The sequence below is a fragment of the Denticeps clupeoides genome, chromosome 4, assembly GCF_900700375.1.
Source record: "Denticeps clupeoides chromosome 4, fDenClu1.1, whole genome shotgun sequence".
NCBI lineage: Eukaryota > Metazoa > Chordata > Actinopteri > Clupeiformes > Denticipitidae > Denticeps > Denticeps clupeoides.
In genome coordinates, this window is record NC_041710.1 from 11,551,859 (window position 1) to 11,573,875 (window position 22,017).

Genomic DNA, 22,017 nt, shown 5'->3' on the forward strand with positions numbered 1-22,017 from the left:
GTCGGCAGTGTCAGCTCCTTAAAGCCTCCATATACGCTGACTCGCCGTTGCCGGAGGAACCTGGAGGATTAATGCCGGCGCTGTGATTGTTCCTGACAAGTGCGTCTCGCCCGCGGACTGATTTAGGCCCTTAAACGTGTTGTGGGGCTTTCGCATCACGGCAAGAGCGGCCGTCCACTCCCGTGCGTGCCCGTACTCCATCTGGAGCGCGGCCAGACGAGAGCTTTCGCCGGGCTTCATTTGGAGAGCACTCCCCCTGAACTGAGCTGACATTTGGGCTGGGGCCGGAACGTCTGCTGTTAAATCGAGTATTGTCAACGGAGGTGTGCTGTTTTCTCCTCTTCCTCTTCCTCTTCCTCTTCCTCTTCCTCGTCTTTTGGAGAGGCCCAGTCAAGTGCGTTCTGATTGTTCTGTGGTTGATTGAAGAGCTTCTAAACAAAGACATGATTTCCCCCCCCCCTCCTCATAAGGCCTTTCTGGGCTGGAGTAAATGAGAAAATGGGAGCATCGGTTCTCCTCGCTCCCTGCCCCCTGTCAGTCTCACGTCTTTCTTCTCCTCCGTCCTCCACTGCTTATCTGTTCGTTTGCCTGCCTTTTCCAGTCCTTTCTCTCCTCCCGCTGTCTCGCGCTCATTGATTTACTGAAGTATACTGAATAGCATGGTGATGAGTATATTCCCATTATGTCAGTGTGCATCTTCCAAGCGTTCAATGATCCCGAGTGTAAGTGCTAAACTGATAAATTAATCAATTAAGTGAACATCCTTAGCATATTTTTGCATATTTTAGGAGTCTCTGGGCTAGAAACTCTCAGTGGAGTTTTGCCTGTAATTAAAATTCCAGTGGAAGGGAGCCTGAGAAGGGCGACAAATAATCTTTTCAGACACACTCCTGCTCATTTGTAGTGCTGGTAAGTATATAGGCAAAAGTGCAAATTCTGAGCACAATTATTAACAACAAAGCCATCCATGGCACAGCAGGATTGTATTTTCGTGCTTGTTTTCGGTTTGGCGAAAAGGTGAACTTACCTTTTATAATAATAGTAATACAAATGCTGATAGGCTGGGAAAAGGGCTGAGACTATAGTATGTTCCACAGATTTGGGCTGATAGTGGATTTTTTCCACATGGAATATCTAGATTATCAGTTACAGATAAGTTTAATACATGAGAGCATGAAGGCTCATCCCAGCTCTATCCGTGCCCTGCGGGACTTATGTTAGAATTATTAATGTGTTTTTAGAACCAATAACACTGTATTACCTCTTGATATGTTTCCATGTAATCAATATAATGAAAAAATGGGTGAACTTATTTAGACATTAGGGTTATGTTACTGTAAGTTGCAATTCAATTGAAAGCCGGGACGAAGAGGCACAATTGTCTGACTAATTATACAATTTATGGCCTGTTGTGACCTAACTATGACAATGAAAACTTCACCACAGAATGCTAAACCAAACTCTTCAGACACTTGGCTCTAATAATCACAACAGGTGACAAGTTGTAGTCAGTCGACTAATGTGGGTTTAATTAGCAGGAGACGACTGAGGAGATGCCATCACACCGACCTGCAAAGCTTTGTAGTTTCTGTCATATGCCAACAGCGACACTGTGAATATGTTATTGCTCTGTTTGAATAAAATTTAGGTCATGAACTTATGCTCGCCTACAGAATGACTCATCTATTCAGAGATCTCATTTACATTTATGGTATTTATCAGATGCCCTTATCCAGAGCAACTTACAATCAGTAGTTAAAGGGACAGTCCACTTAGAGACACTCCAATGTGGTGTCTTTAAGTGTCTTAGGGACGCAATGGTAGTAAGTGGGATTTGAACTTCGGTCTTCTGGTTTATAGGTGAGAGTGTTACCCTCTAAGCTACTGTTTCCTCCTCTCCAAAGCCTTTACTCTTCTAAGACTCTTATTTGATGCCACATACCGTTTTAAAATTCATGATCTATAAAAAAAGAAGTATTTTGTCTCCCATTGTCCTTAATCTTAATTGCAAGTCCTCATCTGTAAGTTGCTTTGCATAAAAGTGTCTGGCAAATGCACACCAATGCTATATAATGTAATGTGACCTCCTTATGCATCCATTCAGTAAGTCAGCAAGTGTAGAACTGATTGCCTCTGCACAATCCGGTACCTGTATACTGTGTCGAGCAGAGCAGGATGGGTTCCACTTCTTGAGTATTCCTCTCAACGATTCTTCAGTTCTTTGACAGTTCTTGTTCATTGCCAACTTGGGCTGATTCACTAGAGGCTTTGGATTCATGTAAGGTGCTTTGTAAAAAATTTCATTTTTCACTGTACTAGGATGCCAATACTGACTTACACACACACCACACACACTCCAGATTGGTGACATGGTGACATTGTTGCTTTTTGACAGTTTTTTTTTTTTTGCTGTGCTATTAGTGACACAGGGTGTCTCTAGTGCAAGTGTCATGTTTCACGTAAAGTTCACTAATCAGAATCCTACAATTTAGTTGCTGATAATTGAACCTCATGATTTGTTGCAGCCATGAGCAGAGATTGGGTTTGTGACATACACTTAAAAGTGTACAAGCTGTATTACATGCAAACTGTGCACTTCTCTTGCATGTCAAACACATTGACCGGATCAGACTATAAGTCAGGCCCAATTTGTTAAACAGCACGTTTTTTAGTTTTATTTATTCTGTACACAGTGCAGGCTTAGCCATCTGTGAGACATACAGTATACTGTATCTTCTCTTTTTCGCTCTCGCAGAGGAAATCCTTATGTTAGTGGCGCAGCAGCTTTCTATTCCTGTCTATCATCTAATGGCACCTGTTGTTCTGAATAAACTACTGTCTGATCTGCACAGCTCCACATTTTCACGTATGTGAGGACCTTGTGCTATTGTTATTGGTCCATTAAAAAGATGTGCAGCGTCTTAAGTCACATTCAAATTAATAATATGATAATAATTGTATTATGTAAATTAGCCCTGATTGTACAACCACTTCTTCACTTTCTTTGTGTTGGGTAAAACATTAAAATCTGAAAATAACTCTGACATTAATCTAAAGTCCCTTCACTCCACCCTGGGAGATTAGGCACAGGGCACAGACTTTGCCAGGTTGAGACACATTCACACCTACACCAGAACCAACATGGGGAGAAGACACAAACCTCGTAGCCCAGATTCAACCTCATAACCTGGTGATGTGAGGCCACAACGCTAACCAGCACACCACCTTGTGGCCAGCACAAATTCATTGACAATAAACTATCCCATATAAAATATGCAAGATCACAGAAGTGCTGTAGAATGTAGTATGAATTCCAGGAAGACCTCAGCGGTGGAGAACTGTTTACCTGTTTCAGGAGCATGGCAAACACTGTGATAAGCAATACATTCTGTGTTTTCCCAGATCAATAGATTACAAATGGAGCTGCACTGTGCCTCATAAGCCTTGAAGTCTTAGAGGAGTCACACGTCTTTTGACTTGATATTGACTCAGGCCAACCTCATCTATGGGATTCTGACCAGTGTCCTACATACTAATCTCTGCTCCATGATCTCTACTTAACAGTCTGCTAGGGGTTTGAACCTGCACTGACCTCAAAATTCAATTCAACTCAAGTACAATTTGCTTGTCAATGGTCTGTATTGCATTTTTTAGCAAAGGTTTTTTTTTTTTGCACGTCATGAGATTGTGAAATCAAGGACTTATTTTTGTTGGATTCCAATTCTCTTCTTCTGTGAGGTGGAAGAAAAAGCTTTTCCAAACTTTGTGCAGTCAAGAAAATGACTTTGCTAGAGGTAGATGACAGAAAAAGATGCCAGGTCATATTAGGAGGGTTACCAGTAAAAAACTGTAGACTTCTAAGGATAGATTGGATCCACACACTTGAAGTGTTACTGTAGTAATAGAGGCATGTTTACTTCCGGCACTCCGTAACCCTTTTGAGCTCAATAATCAACATTAATTAAATGTTAACAACACTAATTAAAGCTAATTGTTTTGTGGTCTGGAAATAAAAGTATGTACCATGACTCGGAATGTAACTTTGATACAATTCACCACAGAGGGCACACGATCCGATACCAAGTAAAATTCAGGTTGGTGTCAGTGATAATGATTTGATGTTTGTCTTGGGTACTGAGCTGCTAGGGTGCACCACACTGGCCCCTTTCTGTGACGTGCTGTGGGTGTTCAGAATCTGCGTCGGGGTCCAGGCAAGAAAAGAAAGTCAGACTGGCAGGACAAGTCCAGAAATGTAGTCCGACAAAGATGGGTTTGGCCTGAGGGTCGAGAAAAGGCAGAAACGAAGGAACAAATTCACAACAATGACTGAGCGAGGATTCAAGATGGCCGCTGCGTGTTTATAGAGGAAGCTGGCCTAGTTCTCATCTTTTTCTCGGTTCACAGTATGGAAATAACAGAAACGTATAATTATGTATATAAGTGTATATAATTATAATTATTTTTATTTTACTGCCATGTCCAAATTACAAATTACAAATTATTATGGCTTGTTTCTTTATTATGTTTTTTGTTATAATATGCATTTTTTTTTTATAAAAAAAAAATGGCTTCAGTGTAAGAAAATTATAATTTGCCTGATGCGACCAGGAAACAGTCAAACCCTTGCTATGGGGCTAGTCAGGCTTATCTCTCTGCAATGTGTTCTCCACATCATGGATTTTCTTTATTATGGCTTTTCATGCCGCATCCCATTTACTGCAATATGGCTTTTCTTTTGAATGTAAAAATATTGTATATTTTTTTTAAATGAATTTAATTCATTTTATCATAAAGGGTGTTAATTCTATTTTGATTTCTCAAACAATTACATGTTTACAACCGCATGTGTGACCTGAAGCAGGAGTTCAGCCCATGGACCTGCCAGAAACTCTGAGAAAAACTGAGAAAAACACACTTCAGAAATTCATTCATACATTCCTGCAGTTTGCAACATTCAGTGTGTTGCTCTGTGTCTGGTGGAAGTCCATGATGCAATCTGACCCACAAACATAAATTTGACAGTCTAGCAGATCAGTTTAACCATGACTGACAAATATTTATTTTACCACCAAGTCCAAATGACAAAGCAATATGTTAATTTGCACTGAGTGCACTGCAGCACAGTATACAGTGTGGAGAGGAACCATGCTGAGATCCGGCAGACAGACCGAGAAACAAATGTTAATACTTATACACTGCACAATTTTGTTTTTATGCTAAATATGTGCTGGGGGCATATATTGCATAGGTTTAAAATTTGTCATTATCTGCTGCTTACTGGCTGCTGAAAATGACTGGCCTGACTAAATATTTTAGTTGAAAAATCTGGCCCAGCTGAATTTGACTTTCATAAGTGCAGAATGAGCCCTTCTTATTCGGGTGGGGCTTTCCTTCTGAAAAGACCACAATGTTTTGCTGTTTGTTTGTTTTGTACAGTAGCGCTGAATGGAAGAACAAAGCACTTCCTTTAGCTCTTGAGCACCCAGAAGAGGCCACATAAATGCAGCACCGGCTTTTCAGCTCAGGTCAGCCAGCCACTGACACAGCCAAACACCATGAAAACCAAAACCAACACCTGGTGGAAAACCAATAATAATGCTTCATGATGGAGCAGATTTCTTGTTTAGGCATGCTTTTTTGTTTAGGCGTGAGAATAATGCATACGCTACTTAAACAAAATGGACTGAGTGCCATTTTGTGTTAAGAATGGGCATTTAATGTAGATGAAATGGAGTTGATGGCCCGGCTGATGGAAATGCATGTCGCTATTATGAATGTTTGGAACAATAAACATAAACACTTATTGAGTGTGGGAGAAGGACATTACCACTCTGGGAACTGAGTCTGGGTACTGAAATCTGCCATGTTTTCTGTATGGTCCAGAAAACATGGTGCCTGTCACGTCCATGCGGGCATGACACGGCGGGTGAACGTAGAGGAGGACGTGGAGTGACGAGGAATGACGAAGAATGAAGGACGCTTTCACCTGACATCACGGAACAGGGGTTTAATGGTGAAGCACAAGACAAGGGAGACATCCGAGACGAAGACACTTGTGAACACGGAACATAACTTCAAAGACCTGACCGCGGACAGAAACGAACAGGGCAGCTTTATACAATTAAACAGGTGAAAACGATTAGGGAACATTACACAGGACAACAATGAAACTCCGGTCCGGATCCTGATCCTGATCCGGACCGGAGTAACCCCCATTTCGGACCGGATCCTGACAGTGCCTAACTTTAGATATCAGAATTTCCTGCCAGAGTGGCTAATTTACTGTACCATATACTTATGGGTAAATGTGTGGAAAGCAGTGTATTATACTGTTGGGTAGAAAGGGGTCATTTTCCTCTGTTACAAAATGAGTGCTGCTTTGCCGATAAAACTAGTGTTCCAATACTGCTTGAGTGCTCTTAATGACGGATTGTGTTTAAGATGTGTTTAAGTAGGGTGCTAGTAGCCTAGTGGGTAACACACTCGCCTATGAAGACTCAGGTTCAAATCCCATTTACTACCATTGTGTCCCTGAGCAAGACACTTAACCCTAAATTGCTCCAGGGGGGCACTGTCCCTGTAACTACTGATTGTAAGTCGCTCTGGATGAGGCATCTGATAAATGCCTTAAATGTAAATGTAAGATAAATTGATCATTGGGAAATGTATTCTGTGTGTGAATATGTACTGTATTTATGCATTGTGGTTGAGGTGGGAGGCCATGGAAACCAACCAAACAAAATGGGAACAATGCCCCTTAAACCATTTACTTCAGCATGGCCTAGCACCGAACCACCAAGGTGCACCGTCCCCGCACACCGCTCCCCGGGTGCCTTTCATGGCTGCCCGCTGCTCCCTCTGAGGATGGATTAAATGTAGAGACCACATTTCACTGTGTGCACTGGGTGCTGTGCTGTGGTGTGTCACATGTGACAAATAATTACTTTCACTTTCACTCACTTAAAAAAAACTGGTGCGCATTTGCATAAAGTTGGATGCTTGTGCAATTTACATTGCCTAGTTCATCATTTAGCACACTGCAATTTCCCAGTTCAACAGTAGAGACCACATGGGATAGGCTGATGTACCCTGTATAAAGGGGTATATAAATATAGATTAGCATAGTTAACTGAGGGAAATGGAGGATGAAGGGAGGAGACTGGACTAAAAAAACAATGGGTATATTTAATTTTTTCATTGGAAAAAATGTGACAGGACTTCCCGGTTGTGTCAAACATTGTAATTGGTGAATGGTGTCCTTGTCCCGCCTCTCTCCTCCTCTCTTACCATTTAAAGCAACACAGAGCGAAACGGTGTGTCCTGATGGAAACCTCTTAGTGGGAATGGAGCTCAAAGTGGCTGTAATTCTGCACCGAGGCCGAATTTTGGAAAGAGACTTCAGATACAGTATTAGGTGACCACTAAGACTAATATAAAAGCAAAAAATGTCAAGGGACCTTTAACTCACCCAAAAGTAGGCAGAAGGGTCGATCATTGCTATAGCAAATAGAAGCTAGTAATTTCATGAAATACACGATATCTGTGACAATATGTAACATCTTATCCACATCTTATCTACATACTGTAAAGTGAATGTCCAAATGAGAACGCTTTTCTCTAAAATCATTTCTGTTCAATCTGGCCTTGCATCCACACAGAAACAGCGTTTCAGGGGACCCAGAACGGTTATTTTCTGAAACGGGTTTCAGAGTGAATTCTCTGTCTCTCAGTGTGGACGGCAAAGTGGCCATGTCGCTGACATAATAGTCAGAAGTAGTGGTGGTATAGGCAGTGCTGACCAGGGGCAGTGATGGCCTAGCGGTTAAGGAAGCAGCCCCGTAATCAGAAGGTTGCCGGTTCGAATCCAGAAACCACCTGTGCTTGCCGCGAGATTTGCGATTCCTTTCAAAAACTGGGAGTGCGCTCAACACGCTGCTCTTGCCGCGTGATCTCAAAGTCTGTCATGAATCATGGTGGTCACTGAATCCAAACCAACAAACCTGGGTTGATTGCCCGCAACAATCTTCCTCTAGTGCTGATTGTTAAATTATTAAGTCATACCCCTGCGCAATGCTCCAGTCTCATTTATTACAGCACCACATTACAGCCTGGTGAAAAATTGAGATTGAAATCAGTGGAACTGCACTGATTTCAGTCATTGTGCATGTGACTGATGAGGAGTGCTGCGTTTGAAGGCATTGCCGCCATTGAGATGTGTTGCAGTTGGAATGGGTCAGCTCTGGATCGTCTGTGGTCGGGGCCTCTTCCTCGCCTCTAAATTGCGGTGATCTGTCACGTGTGGGGTGGGAGCTGTGTCGGCGCCGGATTGCTCCTGCCTGGCTCGTCATAGGCCGTGTGGGGCCGGATTTCACTGGTCTGGGCTGCTGCCTGTTATTTGTGATGCTGTTTAAACGCTCTCTTCAGGGAGTGCCCCTCAGATACCAATTACAGTGAAGAAACACAAAGAAACTGTGTGTATGTGTGTGTATGTATGTATGTGTGTATGGCGGAGTTGGTAGGGGCACTGAGTGTGGAGACAAAAGAAGGGTGGGAGAAGGAAAGAGAAATATAGAGAGGGAAGGAGAGTGTGGGAGGGAGGGCCGGGAGGAGAGAGGGATAGATAGAGAGAAATTGGAGGAGAGCGATTCCGTCTGTGAGTGCAATAGTCTCCTGCTGTCAGGCTCTGGGGAACGCGTTAACTGCAGAGTGAGGGAGAGAGAGAGATGGGGAGACGGGGGAAAGAAAATGAGAGTGATGCAAAGAGGACACAGAGGAGAGAAAAGGAGAGATGACAGAGACAGAGAGCCAGACAGAGGAAGGCGGGTAGAGGAGAGAAGATGGGATGGGAGGACGGGCAGTTGGGAGATCCATGGATGAGATGCGGGGCCAGGAGATGGTAAACATAGGAAGAGAGAGGGATGTTGAGAAGAGGAACATGGATAAATGGATATCCCCCCCATCACCAGAGTGGCTTGTGCTCCACTTTCCCATCTCCTTAGTCACAGCTCCATTAACAGAGTCTCCATCTGTCCTGAAGAGTAGCATGTGTGTGTGTGGGAGAAACATTAATGAAGCAGCTCAGTGCTGTACGTTCCCCTTGTTTTCTCATCTCTCTGCATTGGCACGGTTTGATGTCTGTACCAGCGAAGAAATGTAATTAAGAAAAAATGGCGTGAGCTGGTGAGTGGGTCGGGGGGTCTGTCTTCTGTTCAAGTGTGTGTGTGTGTGAGGAGGTGCACACGGGTTCACATGTTGTTGGGAGCGTTTGGAGGATGGAAGTGGGTCAGCAGATGGTATTGTTGAGCCTCAACCCCATTCAGGCCCAAACGTCAGTTAAGATCCCGTGGACTGACCCTAATTAGTCAATTAGCCGAGCAGGTTGTTAACGATGTGCTCGTTACATGTGAGTGCTCGTTAGCTACACTGGTGAGGAGGCCCGGGTCCTGACGAAGGATCTTTATAGCTACGTTCACAAGGGTGTGTGTATGTGTGTTGGAGACAGACACAGTAGGTTGTCTAGTAGATGATGAAATTGTGAGAGACAGGAAAAGAATGAGAGGCGGGCGAGACAGAGAGACAGACTTTAACTTGTATCTTAGGTTTTTTGAACTAACATTCCTTTTCCAGGAACTCTTATTGTTTTCATGCACAGTCAAGCACACACACACTCTCACACCCACTCTTACACACACACACACACACATACACACTCACATACACACACACTTGTATCTGAATTGTTGTGAGGACTGTGGTAACAAATATGCCACAGATGTATTATAAAGGCCTCTGTCTAATAAGATGTTACCACCCATTAACACCCATTATTTGATTTTATTTGTAAATACACATTTGATAAAATATCTAAATCCAATTAAATCTTTATCTGATAATTGAACATTAATTTTCCTAATACCTGTAAAATTGGTAATAACAAGTGGTCTCAGTGTAATAATAATTCTAATTTGGGTTTTATTGAAATTTGCATTAAAAAGGATTAGATGTAAAAAAAAACAGACAAGACTAGTAAACCACATTTGCAAAGGTACTCAGTTTTTTAAAAACTGTCATGGGAGCTGACTTCAAACTGTGACAAAAACATTTACCCTGTTTTTTTGTTTTTTTTTTTCATTCTGCTTGATCCTAGAAACAATAGTCTTGTTTTGGACTTATTACAATTTTTTTGCAGTGTGCTCTCCACTGAGATATAAATACAACACACACACAATATCTCTCACACACAGATGATAAATCAAAAACTGCTGTGTTGTGAAATTGCACTGTAAGAGTGATGTGTGTGTGTGTGTGTGTTTTTTTTGTGTCATTTACAGAATGAAGGTCTGGATTTCTCAGTCAGTTTGTGGATGTGTGTAAACATATGTCCCACCGCCTGTCTAGTATTTAGGGTCACAGTGTCCCTAGGGTCAAACATCAGATCATTATGGTTGTCCTAGTAACCCTGCTCTGTCCTGGTTGCTAGGCAACTCTCGTCATTTGTCCTGAAATGATTTAATTTGTGGTTATCTTCATTCTTCCTTTCACCTTTCGCTGTCACTAACCCAACCCCCACCTGACCCCACCCCCAGTCTCTCCTCCACTGTCCATGAGGACGCTGCTGTGGTTTTCTGTGAGGATTTGTACACTTGAGAATCATGTGTACGATCTGGTTTGAGTGGTGAGCATGTTTTGTGGTGTGTGTGTGGGCTGTGCTATGCTACTGTGATTGATAAAGTGATCTCATAACTCCATCCTCCCTGTAATTGACTTCTTATTTCTTTAAGTGGTTTATTGGCAGGAACACTCAGACTATTTGCCAAAGCATTAAGGTCTCTCTCTTCCTCCTCCTCTGCCTTGTCCCTTGCTTTCCCTCTAACTTCATTCTCCTTCCCCCTTCTCTCCTTCCGGCAGTATCCATCACACACTTGTTGTTTGGGGTTGTCGGTGTCCTCCATATTGCATTTGTGCTGTATGGCCTTAAAAGAATCAATAAAGAAACACACAGCTTTGTTAAAACTCCACTTTTTTTCCCCTCCCGCCTCTCTCTCTCCTCCACTCGGTGGGGTGTGGGGTTGTGAGATGAGGGAGCAGGGAATACATGATAAGCTGAGTATGTTTGACAGGCACGATGTGGGGAAGGGGGATGGGGGGAATGGGACAGAGAAAGAGAAAGAACAAAAGAAGGAGAACACAACACCCACCACAGACATCCAGGGTTCAAGATCAAACTGGAAAATTTCAGCTCAGTCATCGATGCAGAGGGAAGAACGTGCGTTCTGCGCCACTTTTTAAAAAATCTATGAAAATTTGGCTCAAAATGTTCCTGTCCCTAAAGTAATATTGATTGAATGGGGTAAAATTAGGTGTTCCTGGTACAGACAGTCAACAGATGTCTGTCTGAAAATGAAAGGCAGAGAGTAGTGGGTAGAATGATAAATTATATTAACTTTGCTGTCAGATGTTGGACTAACAGAATAAATACCCACTGATTACTGTTTGTTGCATATTAGGATATTCTCTTTCACTCACTTTTCATAACTGCTTGGTGCTACTCTGGGATTTGGCAGCCCACCCAGGGGCGGGGCACCAGCCCACTGCAGTGCACACACACATGCACACACACACACATGCACACACGCACGTACACCATTCACTCACAGCCGAGTCTCCAATCCACCTAGTGAATGGTTGGAGGAAACTGGAGGACTTGAACTCACAAGCATGGAAATGTGAGGCCACAACCTGATTATAACCAGGGCAGGCCGAGTACCTTATTTCTGACAATGTTTCAATAACTTCTGTAACACAGGAGTGTTACTGTAAAAGCAGCTCATCCATTTTACTGCTCCATTCCATTACTTTACACAGGCAGGGACAGGGTACAAATCTAGTGGCACGAAAAAAGGATTTGAAAGTGATGGAAATTTTCTTACATTTTTTTTAACCCACTCGTTTAACCATTAAATTACATGTCAGGCTCCTCCCATTTTAAACTATATATAATATAAGTAATAATTTAGTTGGACTGAAAAGAAAATCTATTTATTTTTTCAGACATGGTCTATAGAATAGAAAATAAGGGTGTCATCCGCCAAAGCTTGGATTTGGAGTAACGTTACACCCCATCAAACCACCATACTGCAAATTAGTCTCACACACACACACGTACCCACACACACAAAGACACACACACACACACACACACACACACACACACACACACACACACACAAACACCGCTCTGTTTTTCAGTTCATCTCACACCCCTTTGGGGAAACTGAAGTCTCTTTATCGATCACACACATTGTATTTTGATGGTCCCTCAGCGAGGAGTGTGTGCAGAGTGACAGAAGGTCATATGGTGGACACGACCGGCAGGCACTAAAAGGGCACGGGTGGGGCACAGCAGCTGGTGAAGGAGAGAGGGGAGGAGATGGAAGGAGGACAGTGAGGAGGCGATAGGAGGACAGATGAAGTGAGCAGAAAAGGTCAGGAGATGAATTGCTGGGGCGGGCGGCGTGAAAAAAGCAGCAATAGGATGGACGAGATGTGGAGATGGTGAGGGGGCGGAATGATGAGGGTGCAGTTGGGGACACTTCGTGTTGCGGCGGCGCTGATGTCTTGTTCGCAGCAGCTCGGCGCGGCTGCTATTATCACAAGTCAGTTGCGCCATCGTGGAGGAGAAATTTGAGAATTGAGATTGGCAGAAGGGCAGAGAGGTGAAAGAGTACTTGAGGGACGGGGGGACAGATGGAGGGAGGTGGAAAAGACAGATGGAGAGAAATGAGCAGGGTGGATGAGGGGAAATGGCAAATTTTTCACTGTCTGCAATTGGGACGGTGTTTATTATACCCCCCCCCCTCTGTGTTATCAGCCTGCCCCGAGGTGCCCCGCCCACCCATCTCCTCATCCTCTCCTCATCTTCTCCTATTCTCCTGCTGCAGCCTCCCTGCCTCCTTCTCTCCGTTGTTTTATCAGTCTCCGTATCTCTGCTCCTCTCGTCTGAAGGCTAGACGCTTCGTCTCCAGGAATCATTCACAGTTTAAATAAAGACGTTTTTCAGAGTCGTACTCCTCCTTTCTGCCACTCTGCTGCACTCGCTCCCTCGCTCGCTCTCTTCCTTTTTCTCTTTTCACACTTCCACTGTTTGTCAGAGTGCAAATTATGTTGCTTTAAATAAATGCGCCGCTTTCACTTCCACAGCTGTGTGTGTGTGTAGTTGTGTGTGCATGGGTGGGTGAGGTAAATTTAAAGGAATTTTCCACCAAATATCATCAAATTTAATAGAGGATTTAATAGCTGATTAAACAGGAATTAATTAGGTGGTAAAGGCCTTTTCCGGGCAATCTGGTTGGCCTTCCCTGTTGAACCTCTGAACCTGAATTCGTTCTGATGTGGAATCTGCCTAAAAAAGAAAAGGGAGAGAAATCCTCAGAATGCTTTTTCCTCCATAAATCTCAGAAAATGCTGAGTCACATGACCAACATGTCTCCATTTTAATTGGATCTGCATCCTCACAGTATGCTGGAGATGGGAGACTCTTCCATTACTATTTTGATTTTTTTTTTTTTTTGTCATTCTCACCTTTTAACTTTGGGGATTTTACCCAACATTCCATCCAATGTTACCCTGAAGTGGCCCTTTTCAGCGTCCATTAATCCTGCCACCGGCTTGTCGTGCATGCTCTTACACTCCCCCTTGCCCTGGGTGCACGAACAGCAGTGGCCGGCCTGGGCCCTGGGCTGGCGGAGCTTTCGGCATTGGTGGCTGATGGGCGGGTTCTATTCGCCGGCCGCGTGAAGATTGATTTCGGCTATTGCTACAGATGTCCAATTTAACAAATACTGTCTGGCCAGCAGACACAACAGAGCAGGGGGGAAAGCACAATAACTCAGCCGCGGTGAGGGCCAAAGTGCCGGTTGTCAAGAGCCGCCTGTCACTGTGTGCTCGCTGCTGCCGGCGATGGGACCCTGGCTAACCTTCACCGGGCCTAGTGGTTCTCCATCGATTATCACTGCACTCGATACTAGAGTCTGAAGAAATGTTCTCCGTAGTAATTAAAGTCTGTGTAACTTCAATTCTGAGATTTACTTCTAAACACCTGATACATGTTAGAAAATTGTTGCTGAAACAAGTGTGAAAACTGTGGAGAACAACATCAGCATCAGGGGCTCTATCACTCCATCACGTTGTTTAAGTAATTGTTTTGTCATTGTGACACACAGCACATTGTTCACACAATGAAAGGTGTCTCTGCATTTAACACTAACTCACCTTAAAAACATTGAAGTAATTTGTCACACTTAATATTTTAGCATGTAAACTTGCTGGTGTTCCTAGGATGGCTGATAGTGTGGTGTGCAATTGTACTGAAAAGTAAAGCTCTCTTATAAAGTGACTAAATTTATTTTCTTCTTTTGATTATTGATAGCCTAACTGTATTTGGCTAGGTTATGCTAGTCAGTAATACATTTCGCTAACTTGCCAGCATATAACCATCTGGTCACAGACAGTGTTGATTGTCAGACACAAGGTTACTTGTCAGATTGTCCTGAACTGAATATCGACTCTTGTGATTCAAACATCTCCATACTGGTCCAGTGAAGCTGCTAGGCAGTGCATCCATTTATCTAGCGGACAATACCACAATTTTTTTTTATTTCCATGATTTAAACATAAACATAATTTAAGCATAGCTATTTTTATTAAGCATTTTTAAGATCATTCAGGTGAAAATGAATGGTTAAGGCCCTTTGGTGGGTCCGTTCCTCATGCGGAAGCTGGAGACATGTTTGTAACGCCAGAGGGAAGGACATTGTTCTACACCCGTTTCTCACTCTCGATGACTCCCTGTTTCTCGGTTCTCCTGGCAATCGTGCAGATTTGTTCTTTTCCACCGTCAGCAGACCTGATTCAACCTGTCAGTCCTTGATTAGCTGAATTGAACAAAACGCGACCAATAGGCCGTACCGACGTGCTGCTGTAGAGCCGCATTGCGCGGCGCGGCAGACAGCGCTGAAGAGCAGGGCTGCTGTAATTACCCACTAACAAGAGTATGGGATGGGCCTGGCAATCTTAGTTTTTCAAAAAGGTCAATTTAGCGGGCGAGCGTCGATTTTATTCCGCGCTCCTCCAAATGCCATAAACGCCATGATGATTGCATTTCTGTTGAGACTGAAGGAGTTTTTTCTCCCTCCTGATATGATTCCGGCAGGAAAGGACGAGGGGTTGCGTTGACTGAAAACACACTTGTGCTCGAAAGGACGTGCCCTCCCCCTCTTGTTGCCTTTGTCCAGCATGTGTGTATTTGCATATACTGAATTCACACATTTGCATACTGTAATGTGACTGCAGTTCAGGATTTCCAACGTAAAAAAAAATAAAACATTGGCGGGCTCAGCGGGAGCCGATGGGGGGGGGGTCTGCGTGTGGGAGATTACTAAATCCCAGTCTGGTACACTGTCCAAATCTCTGCTTCCTGTGTGCAGACGTGGCTGTCAGAGGAAGAGCGCAGTAGTTGTTACGGTAGTCCTGATGTGTTCATGCTCATACAAACAGCAAAAAGAAGGCTTCCAGAAATAGCCACCTGTGTGAGGCCATCGGGGAACCGGTAGGTAGGAGCTGCACACTCGCTGGCGTATACATACACATGTATAAACAAACAGCGGCGGTGTGGAGCGGCTGACAGGCCGGCATGAGAACTGTGTTTACACCCTGCAGTGGAACTCAGACGCTGGAACAGATGGGATGCCGGAGCTCGGACTGGAGGAGTGCGAGCCTGCATGTTAATCCCACCTTTCATCACCCCTCGCTCACAGGGCTATTTTTACACTTTTAATCTGTTTAATTAATACCTGTGTGTGGGTTTGTATAATTGTGTATGAGTGTGTGTGTTTACCCTGCACCAGGCTCAGTGAGGGAAGAATGGATTTTGAACAAAGCCCCATTGATCAGAAGCTAAACATTAATTGATGGGTAAAGTGGGCCGGGTTAGCCTGAGGCGAACCTCAGCGAGCACAAAGCACGCCCTTCAAATGGCTACACTGTGCTGTGTGTGTGTGTGTGTGTGTGTGTGTGTGTGTGCAGGCCTATGTGTGGGGATGCTGCTCTGATCATTCTACGCCGGCTCTAACGAGCTGTGATTTCATTGGACCACTAATTAGTGCAGGTCAAAATATTCTCTGTTTCCATTCTTTAATTAAGCGCTCATTTGCACAATGTTACAGTCACTGATTTCCTTCACACACACACACACACTGAAACAATCACGTTTCTAGTCTACCCTGTGCTCATCATACTGGATTTTGTGTGTTATCTTCTAGAAGACGACGTTTTGCAGCCAGTGACTTCAGATGAAACTGTCTCAGTGGGTGGGACGGTGATCTTGACCTGCAGGGTCGCAGAGAGTGACAACTCATCCCTCCAGTGGACCAACACCGCCCAGCAAACACTGTTCTTTGGAGAGAAGAGAGGTGAGAAAAAAACACACTGTGAAAGACACACGCGCATGCACTCTCTCTATCAATATCTGTAATTTCCAATTTGTAACAAGACTTGTTTGTAAATCTTATTTAAATATTTATAAAGGTCATTTTTTTTTCCATGGCTATGGTTGCCAGGTATTGGAGGTATTGCGGACATTTGTACTGAAGTTCAGTACAACTGAAGTTTTTGTAAACATATGCACATACAATGTTTAAGTTAACTGGAAACATCCTTCAGAAAGCAGAAATACAATTAATATGGCATTAATATGGAATTATTTGACAAGTTTTGAGTGTATAGCATTGGTAAATCATTCACCAGCAAAAAAATACAAGATGGGAGTTTCTCATCAAAGGACTCCCTGTTGGCTTCTGCTGTTTGTTTAATATGACTGGGTTCATTACTTTTCAGGAGGTTAGACTGGTTAGAGCAGCCATGGCAATTGACCAAAGACAGGGATAAATAGGTTTTTTTCTCGTCCGTTTTGTGTGTGTTTTTCAACATTCTTTTTCAATGGAAACCATTCACTGTATCTGGCAACGCAGTTTGTAGCAGGCCCAACAAGATTTTAACAAACTTCTCGGTTTGGAAGAGACTTTGGTCTCCATTAAAATATAAGTACAAAAGACACACACTCACCAACCTACACACACACTGACACACACACACAGCACACAGGCAAGTGTGTATGTGCACAGAGACGTGGACACACAGGCTGATCTTTAGATAAGATAGCGGCAGTTGGGCAGGTAAAGAAGGATGAAGGGAGAGAAGGGGGAGAGACGGGGGATAAGGAAAGTGTGGGAGTGACTGGAGGAGCAGGCTGGAGGTCGGAGTGAAGGAGTGTGATGAAGACGGATGATCTAACCTTCAGTTATTAATGCAGCATGAAGACAAAGCGCTGGAACAAACACTCACACACTCACAGTCCCACATAAATCAGCAGCACTACGTACAGTTCACTCATCCCCCTCTCCTTCATGAACCGTGCTAATACAGCATGAAGGTGCACAGACACACACTTGCACACACACACACACATAATAAATCAAAGGCAGAATGCATCTTTCCTGCTGTGATGCAACTTTTTCCTTTTCTCTCTTTTCTGACTGTCTTTCCCCTCAGCATTGAAAGATAGTCGCATTCAGCTCCACAAGTCGACGCCCACTGAGCTGTCAATCACCATTTCAGAGGTCCAGCTGTCAGATGAAGGCGAATACACCTGCTCGATCTTCACCATGCCGGTGCGAACTGCCCGAGCAACTGTCACTGTGCTGGGTACGTGAAGGAGATCTCATCCCCTGGGGCATAAAACCGGGTTCGACTGTAATGACAACGTAGTGGGGAGTGCTGCTAAATTCACGTCACATGAGTCTTCAGGATTTACAGAAATAACCAGTTAATAAACAGCTGGTTATCTATTAACCCTACATCCTCATAAATCCCTCTAATGTCAATACTTTACCCACCTCTAGCGCAAGGTCCATCTTCCTTCAAAAATTCCCCTTTTACTTAGCTAATTGTGCAATTTGTTTATGACACTGTCAGTGGACATCACAAATGTAATCCCTGGTACACTACCAAACCAAACATGGACGTTGATCCCTGAGAAAAACTCAATTATTTTCCATTTTAGCTTTGTTTTGTGATCATCTGTTTAATAAATATCCAAATAATTTTATAATGTTAGCTCAGAGGTTTATGAACACTGGCAGTATGTGTCTGGTGTGACATACATTGTAACTGAACATTACAGATGGTCCTTGCTTGTAAATGTTATGCCTTGTTCTCTTCCTCTCTTAGGCGTTCCAGGGAAGCCGGTGATCATGGGAAATGAGGATCCAGTGGAGGAGGGAAAGAAGCTGACTCTCACCTGCAACAGCACTGGCAGTAAACCCCCCGCCAAGCTACGCTGGTTCAGAGGAGACCAGGAGCTGGAGGGTAAGAGGGACAGAGAGGAACTGAGGAACACACACACACACACACACACATACATACATACACCTGCAAACTTACACAGAGACACAAAATATGTGCTCACATGTAAACACATATTTCACTGTGTTACAGGTCTGTTGAAATGTCCGGAACAATTTCAGGCATACAATTCAAGACAATACAGTAGAACATAATACAATAAACAGGGGTGGTAGTAGCCTAGTGGGTAACACACTCGCCTATGAACCAGAAGACCCGGGTTCAAATCCCGCTTACTACCATTGTGTCCCTGAGCAAGACACTTAACCCTAAGTTGCTCCAGGGGGACTGTCCCCTGTAACTACTGGTTGTAAGTCGCTCTGGATAAGGGCGTCTGATAAATGCTGTAAATGTAAATGTAAACAAATAAATACTTTCCAGAACTGCTGGAGTGCATCCCATAGGGCACGGGGGGGACTTATGCAACTGACAGTGGCAGAATGTTATTGTCTATACACACAACTACACACACATCCATGCAGAAGCAAGGATACACATATGTGTGCTTTTACATTTAAAATCACATACACACCGTTATGCGTATACACTCTCACATACATGTGCAAGCCTACCCTCATAGACACTGTCAGTGTGTGCTCCATGTTTCTCTGGAGTGTCTCAGTATTACATCATTTGACTTTCAAGGCTGGTATTCGCTCTCGCACGTTCTCGATCTCCCCCTCTGCGCGATTCCATTCCACACTGTGTCATGCCTTCTGTCCTGCTCTTATACCTCAACTCCAACTCCCACTTTCCCATTTTCATCAGCATGCCTCCACTCCACATGTCTCTGTGTGTATCTGGATATCTTCTGTCTGTGTGTGTGTGCATGTAATATTTGTGTGGAAACAACAAATATTTTTATCACATGCAGGCTCTACCACATTCCTAATATTTTGTTCAAAGTTTGTTGCACACTTGTTGTCTAGTCCAGATGATTAAAGTTGTCAATGTGCATGTGTGTGTGTGTATGCCTAGGTCGTCCAAATGTTGTGGAATCCAACCCCGGCCAACCGACGTATACAGTAAGCAGTGAGCTCACCCTGACTGTAACAAAGGAGGACCACAACGCTCACATCGCCTGTGTTGTAGACCACCCCTCCATCGCCAATGGTGACAAGCGGACGGAGCAGTCCGTCAACGTGTGGTGTGAGTTTCGACTTCATCACATATACTTTCACACACGCGTGATGTAGAGGCACCACCATCACCCAAGCCTTTTAAGCCTTACATTGGTGTCAAGTTAAGGTAAAACCATGTGAGCTTGTGTGACGCTCAGGGGCCGCTGGGGCCGCTTACAGCTGGGAGGGAACCCTGGTTGATCACAGCTGAGCACAATCCTGCCTGATCAATCAGGGCTCCGTAAAGAGAGAGAGGCAGCCGCTGGGCAACGCGGCTGCATTGATGTGCTCCTGGAGACGGAATTTGCGTTTTGTTTTCAGCTCTGACAATCGTCACTCATCTGCGTGTTGGTTTGTGTTTGTTCCTGTTTTGTTTAGATCTGATAAATGCTGTAAATGTAGTTTTTCCATTTTCCGCTATCCCGCCAGTTCCTTTGTGTTTTTATCAATAAATCCCTAGATCCTGATGTCCTGTTTCAGAGGTTCTTTCGTCCCTCAGCCCCTGGACGTGAGAGCTTGTCAGTGTTCTTGTGCATCTAACAGATTCCTTCAGCACAATGAAACAGTGAAATTCTAACACAATCATGCAGCTAATCATGTGAGCTAATGAGGTTAGGTATTTTGGTGATTCACACTGAAATTAGCACGGTGTTTGTACACGCCTCTCTCCCCTGAAAACCCACTAATTATTTTCGTGACAGAGACACCCAGAAGGGTAGGTGCGTACATCACACAGAAATGAGGTGGCGTTTTATGCTTCTACTTTCATCTTAACATTTAATCACATATTTGCCGTGTACACAGGGGAGGATGCTCTTAATTGTATACCTGTATTTGTTAATATATTTCCAACTCATATTCATAAAACTATAAATATCCTCAGACCCATCACTGTAAGCAGATTCGACTTTGGATTCCCTGCTTGATTGCTTTAAGAAGAAGATGAGTGTTTAAGTCACTGCCTGGCATCCGCCTTGTGAAAACTCAGTTTAAAATAGGCTGCGTTCTTATAAAATCACAGCAAAAATGTGGTACTAAGTGTGTGAAGAGCTGCACCCTTCAGTCATTAGATAGAAACAAGACGTTGTCATTCTAATTCCATATTAAATAAAGTGTCTAAGTGGCTTAAATATTGAATCCACTTTTTTCCATGTTAGGTTCAGCACCATTTTCTTAACTGCAATGAATAAAATCCACAATGCAATCAGCTAACAACTTTTTAAAACAAGGATGAGTGATTGTGCTTTGTGCTTAAAACTAAATAGGGGACAAAATCCTCAATAACCTGAGTGATTATGGCAGACCTCAATACAATACAAAAAATATATGTATTCTGACGCCCACAAGTGTGTCTCTATGGAAGTTCTAAAAACTTTGGTTAAACATGACAGTTGAGCTGGTTAGAGTCTCTGGTTGGTGCTGCTTTCAGTGTATTAAGTCCTAATGATCTTTATGTTGCTGCTGACATTTTCTGACAGCCTCCCTAGCCTCAAGACAACTTTTATGGTCCATTTAATTAGCGTTTTAAAAACTTTTACAGCTCGGAAGCAGCTTGAATTTCTGCCACATTTTACTGAGTGCTGAATAAATAAATCATAAATTATGAACCGTCACACTCGGAGGTGAGGCATGATGCACCCCTAACAAGACCTCACAAGATCCAAAAAGATTCTCCTCTCTGTTCTTATAAATAATGTAGAGTATTGAGGCAAATTGAGAGTGGCTGAATTCTGCTTAATGTAGGTCGAAAATAAAAAAAAATAAAAATTGACGGTCGATTGAAGAACCTAGAACAGTTTGGCACATGCTATTACCACCAGCATTGCTAGTAATTTTATTATAGAATGACACCAAGACTGTTTCTGTAACAACTGGTGATAAATAATCCGCCAGTCGTAATGGAACACAGCGTGGTTCTAGATGAATGGGATGTGGGGAACAATTGTGCGTGATGTAAACAGTTGGAGGTAGCAGATTTGAACGTCTGCTTTCTGTGCAGACTCTGAAAGTGTGAGGGCAGGAACATGATACTCGAGCACCAAATGCAAATATGCTTTTATCGACAATTTTAATATGCCGTAGGTTCAGCAGTGGTCTGTAATACCGATGCCTCTGATATCGCAAAGATGGATATCCACTAAAGCAACAATGACTCTGCTGATTGAAGACTCTCATTTCAGATGCATCCTAATTCATCTCGAAAGCTGTCAAGTGATTTCATCAATGCCACATACCCACATTCATCCTAAATGGCTCTCTACAGACGCCCGCTGTTTGAACTGGAATATTCCCCAGTTGGTTTATTTTACAATCTATTATATATATATATAATACACACACACACACACACACACACACACACTCCCACTGTGAACAGGTAACTAAAAAGTTTCTCTGATATATATATATATTTTTTATTATAGAATGTATATATATA

General features: G+C 43.3%; 1 protein-coding gene across 3 annotated transcripts in view; it reads left to right on the top strand.

Moving 5' to 3' along the window:
• Positions 1-22,017, top strand: part of cadm3 (cell adhesion molecule 3) — a 58,659-nt gene that overhangs the window by 26,520 nt on the left and 10,122 nt on the right. For all 3 annotated transcript variants that reach the window (XM_028976212.1, XM_028976214.1, XM_028976215.1), the window contains exons 3-6: positions 16,320-16,469; positions 17,608-17,760; positions 18,286-18,423; positions 19,438-19,608. In XM_028976212.1, the coding sequence (XP_028832045.1) occupies positions 16,320-16,469; positions 17,608-17,760; positions 18,286-18,423; positions 19,438-19,608 (612 nt within the window). The remainder of the gene's footprint in view (positions 1-16,319; positions 16,470-17,607; positions 17,761-18,285; positions 18,424-19,437; positions 19,609-22,017) is intronic.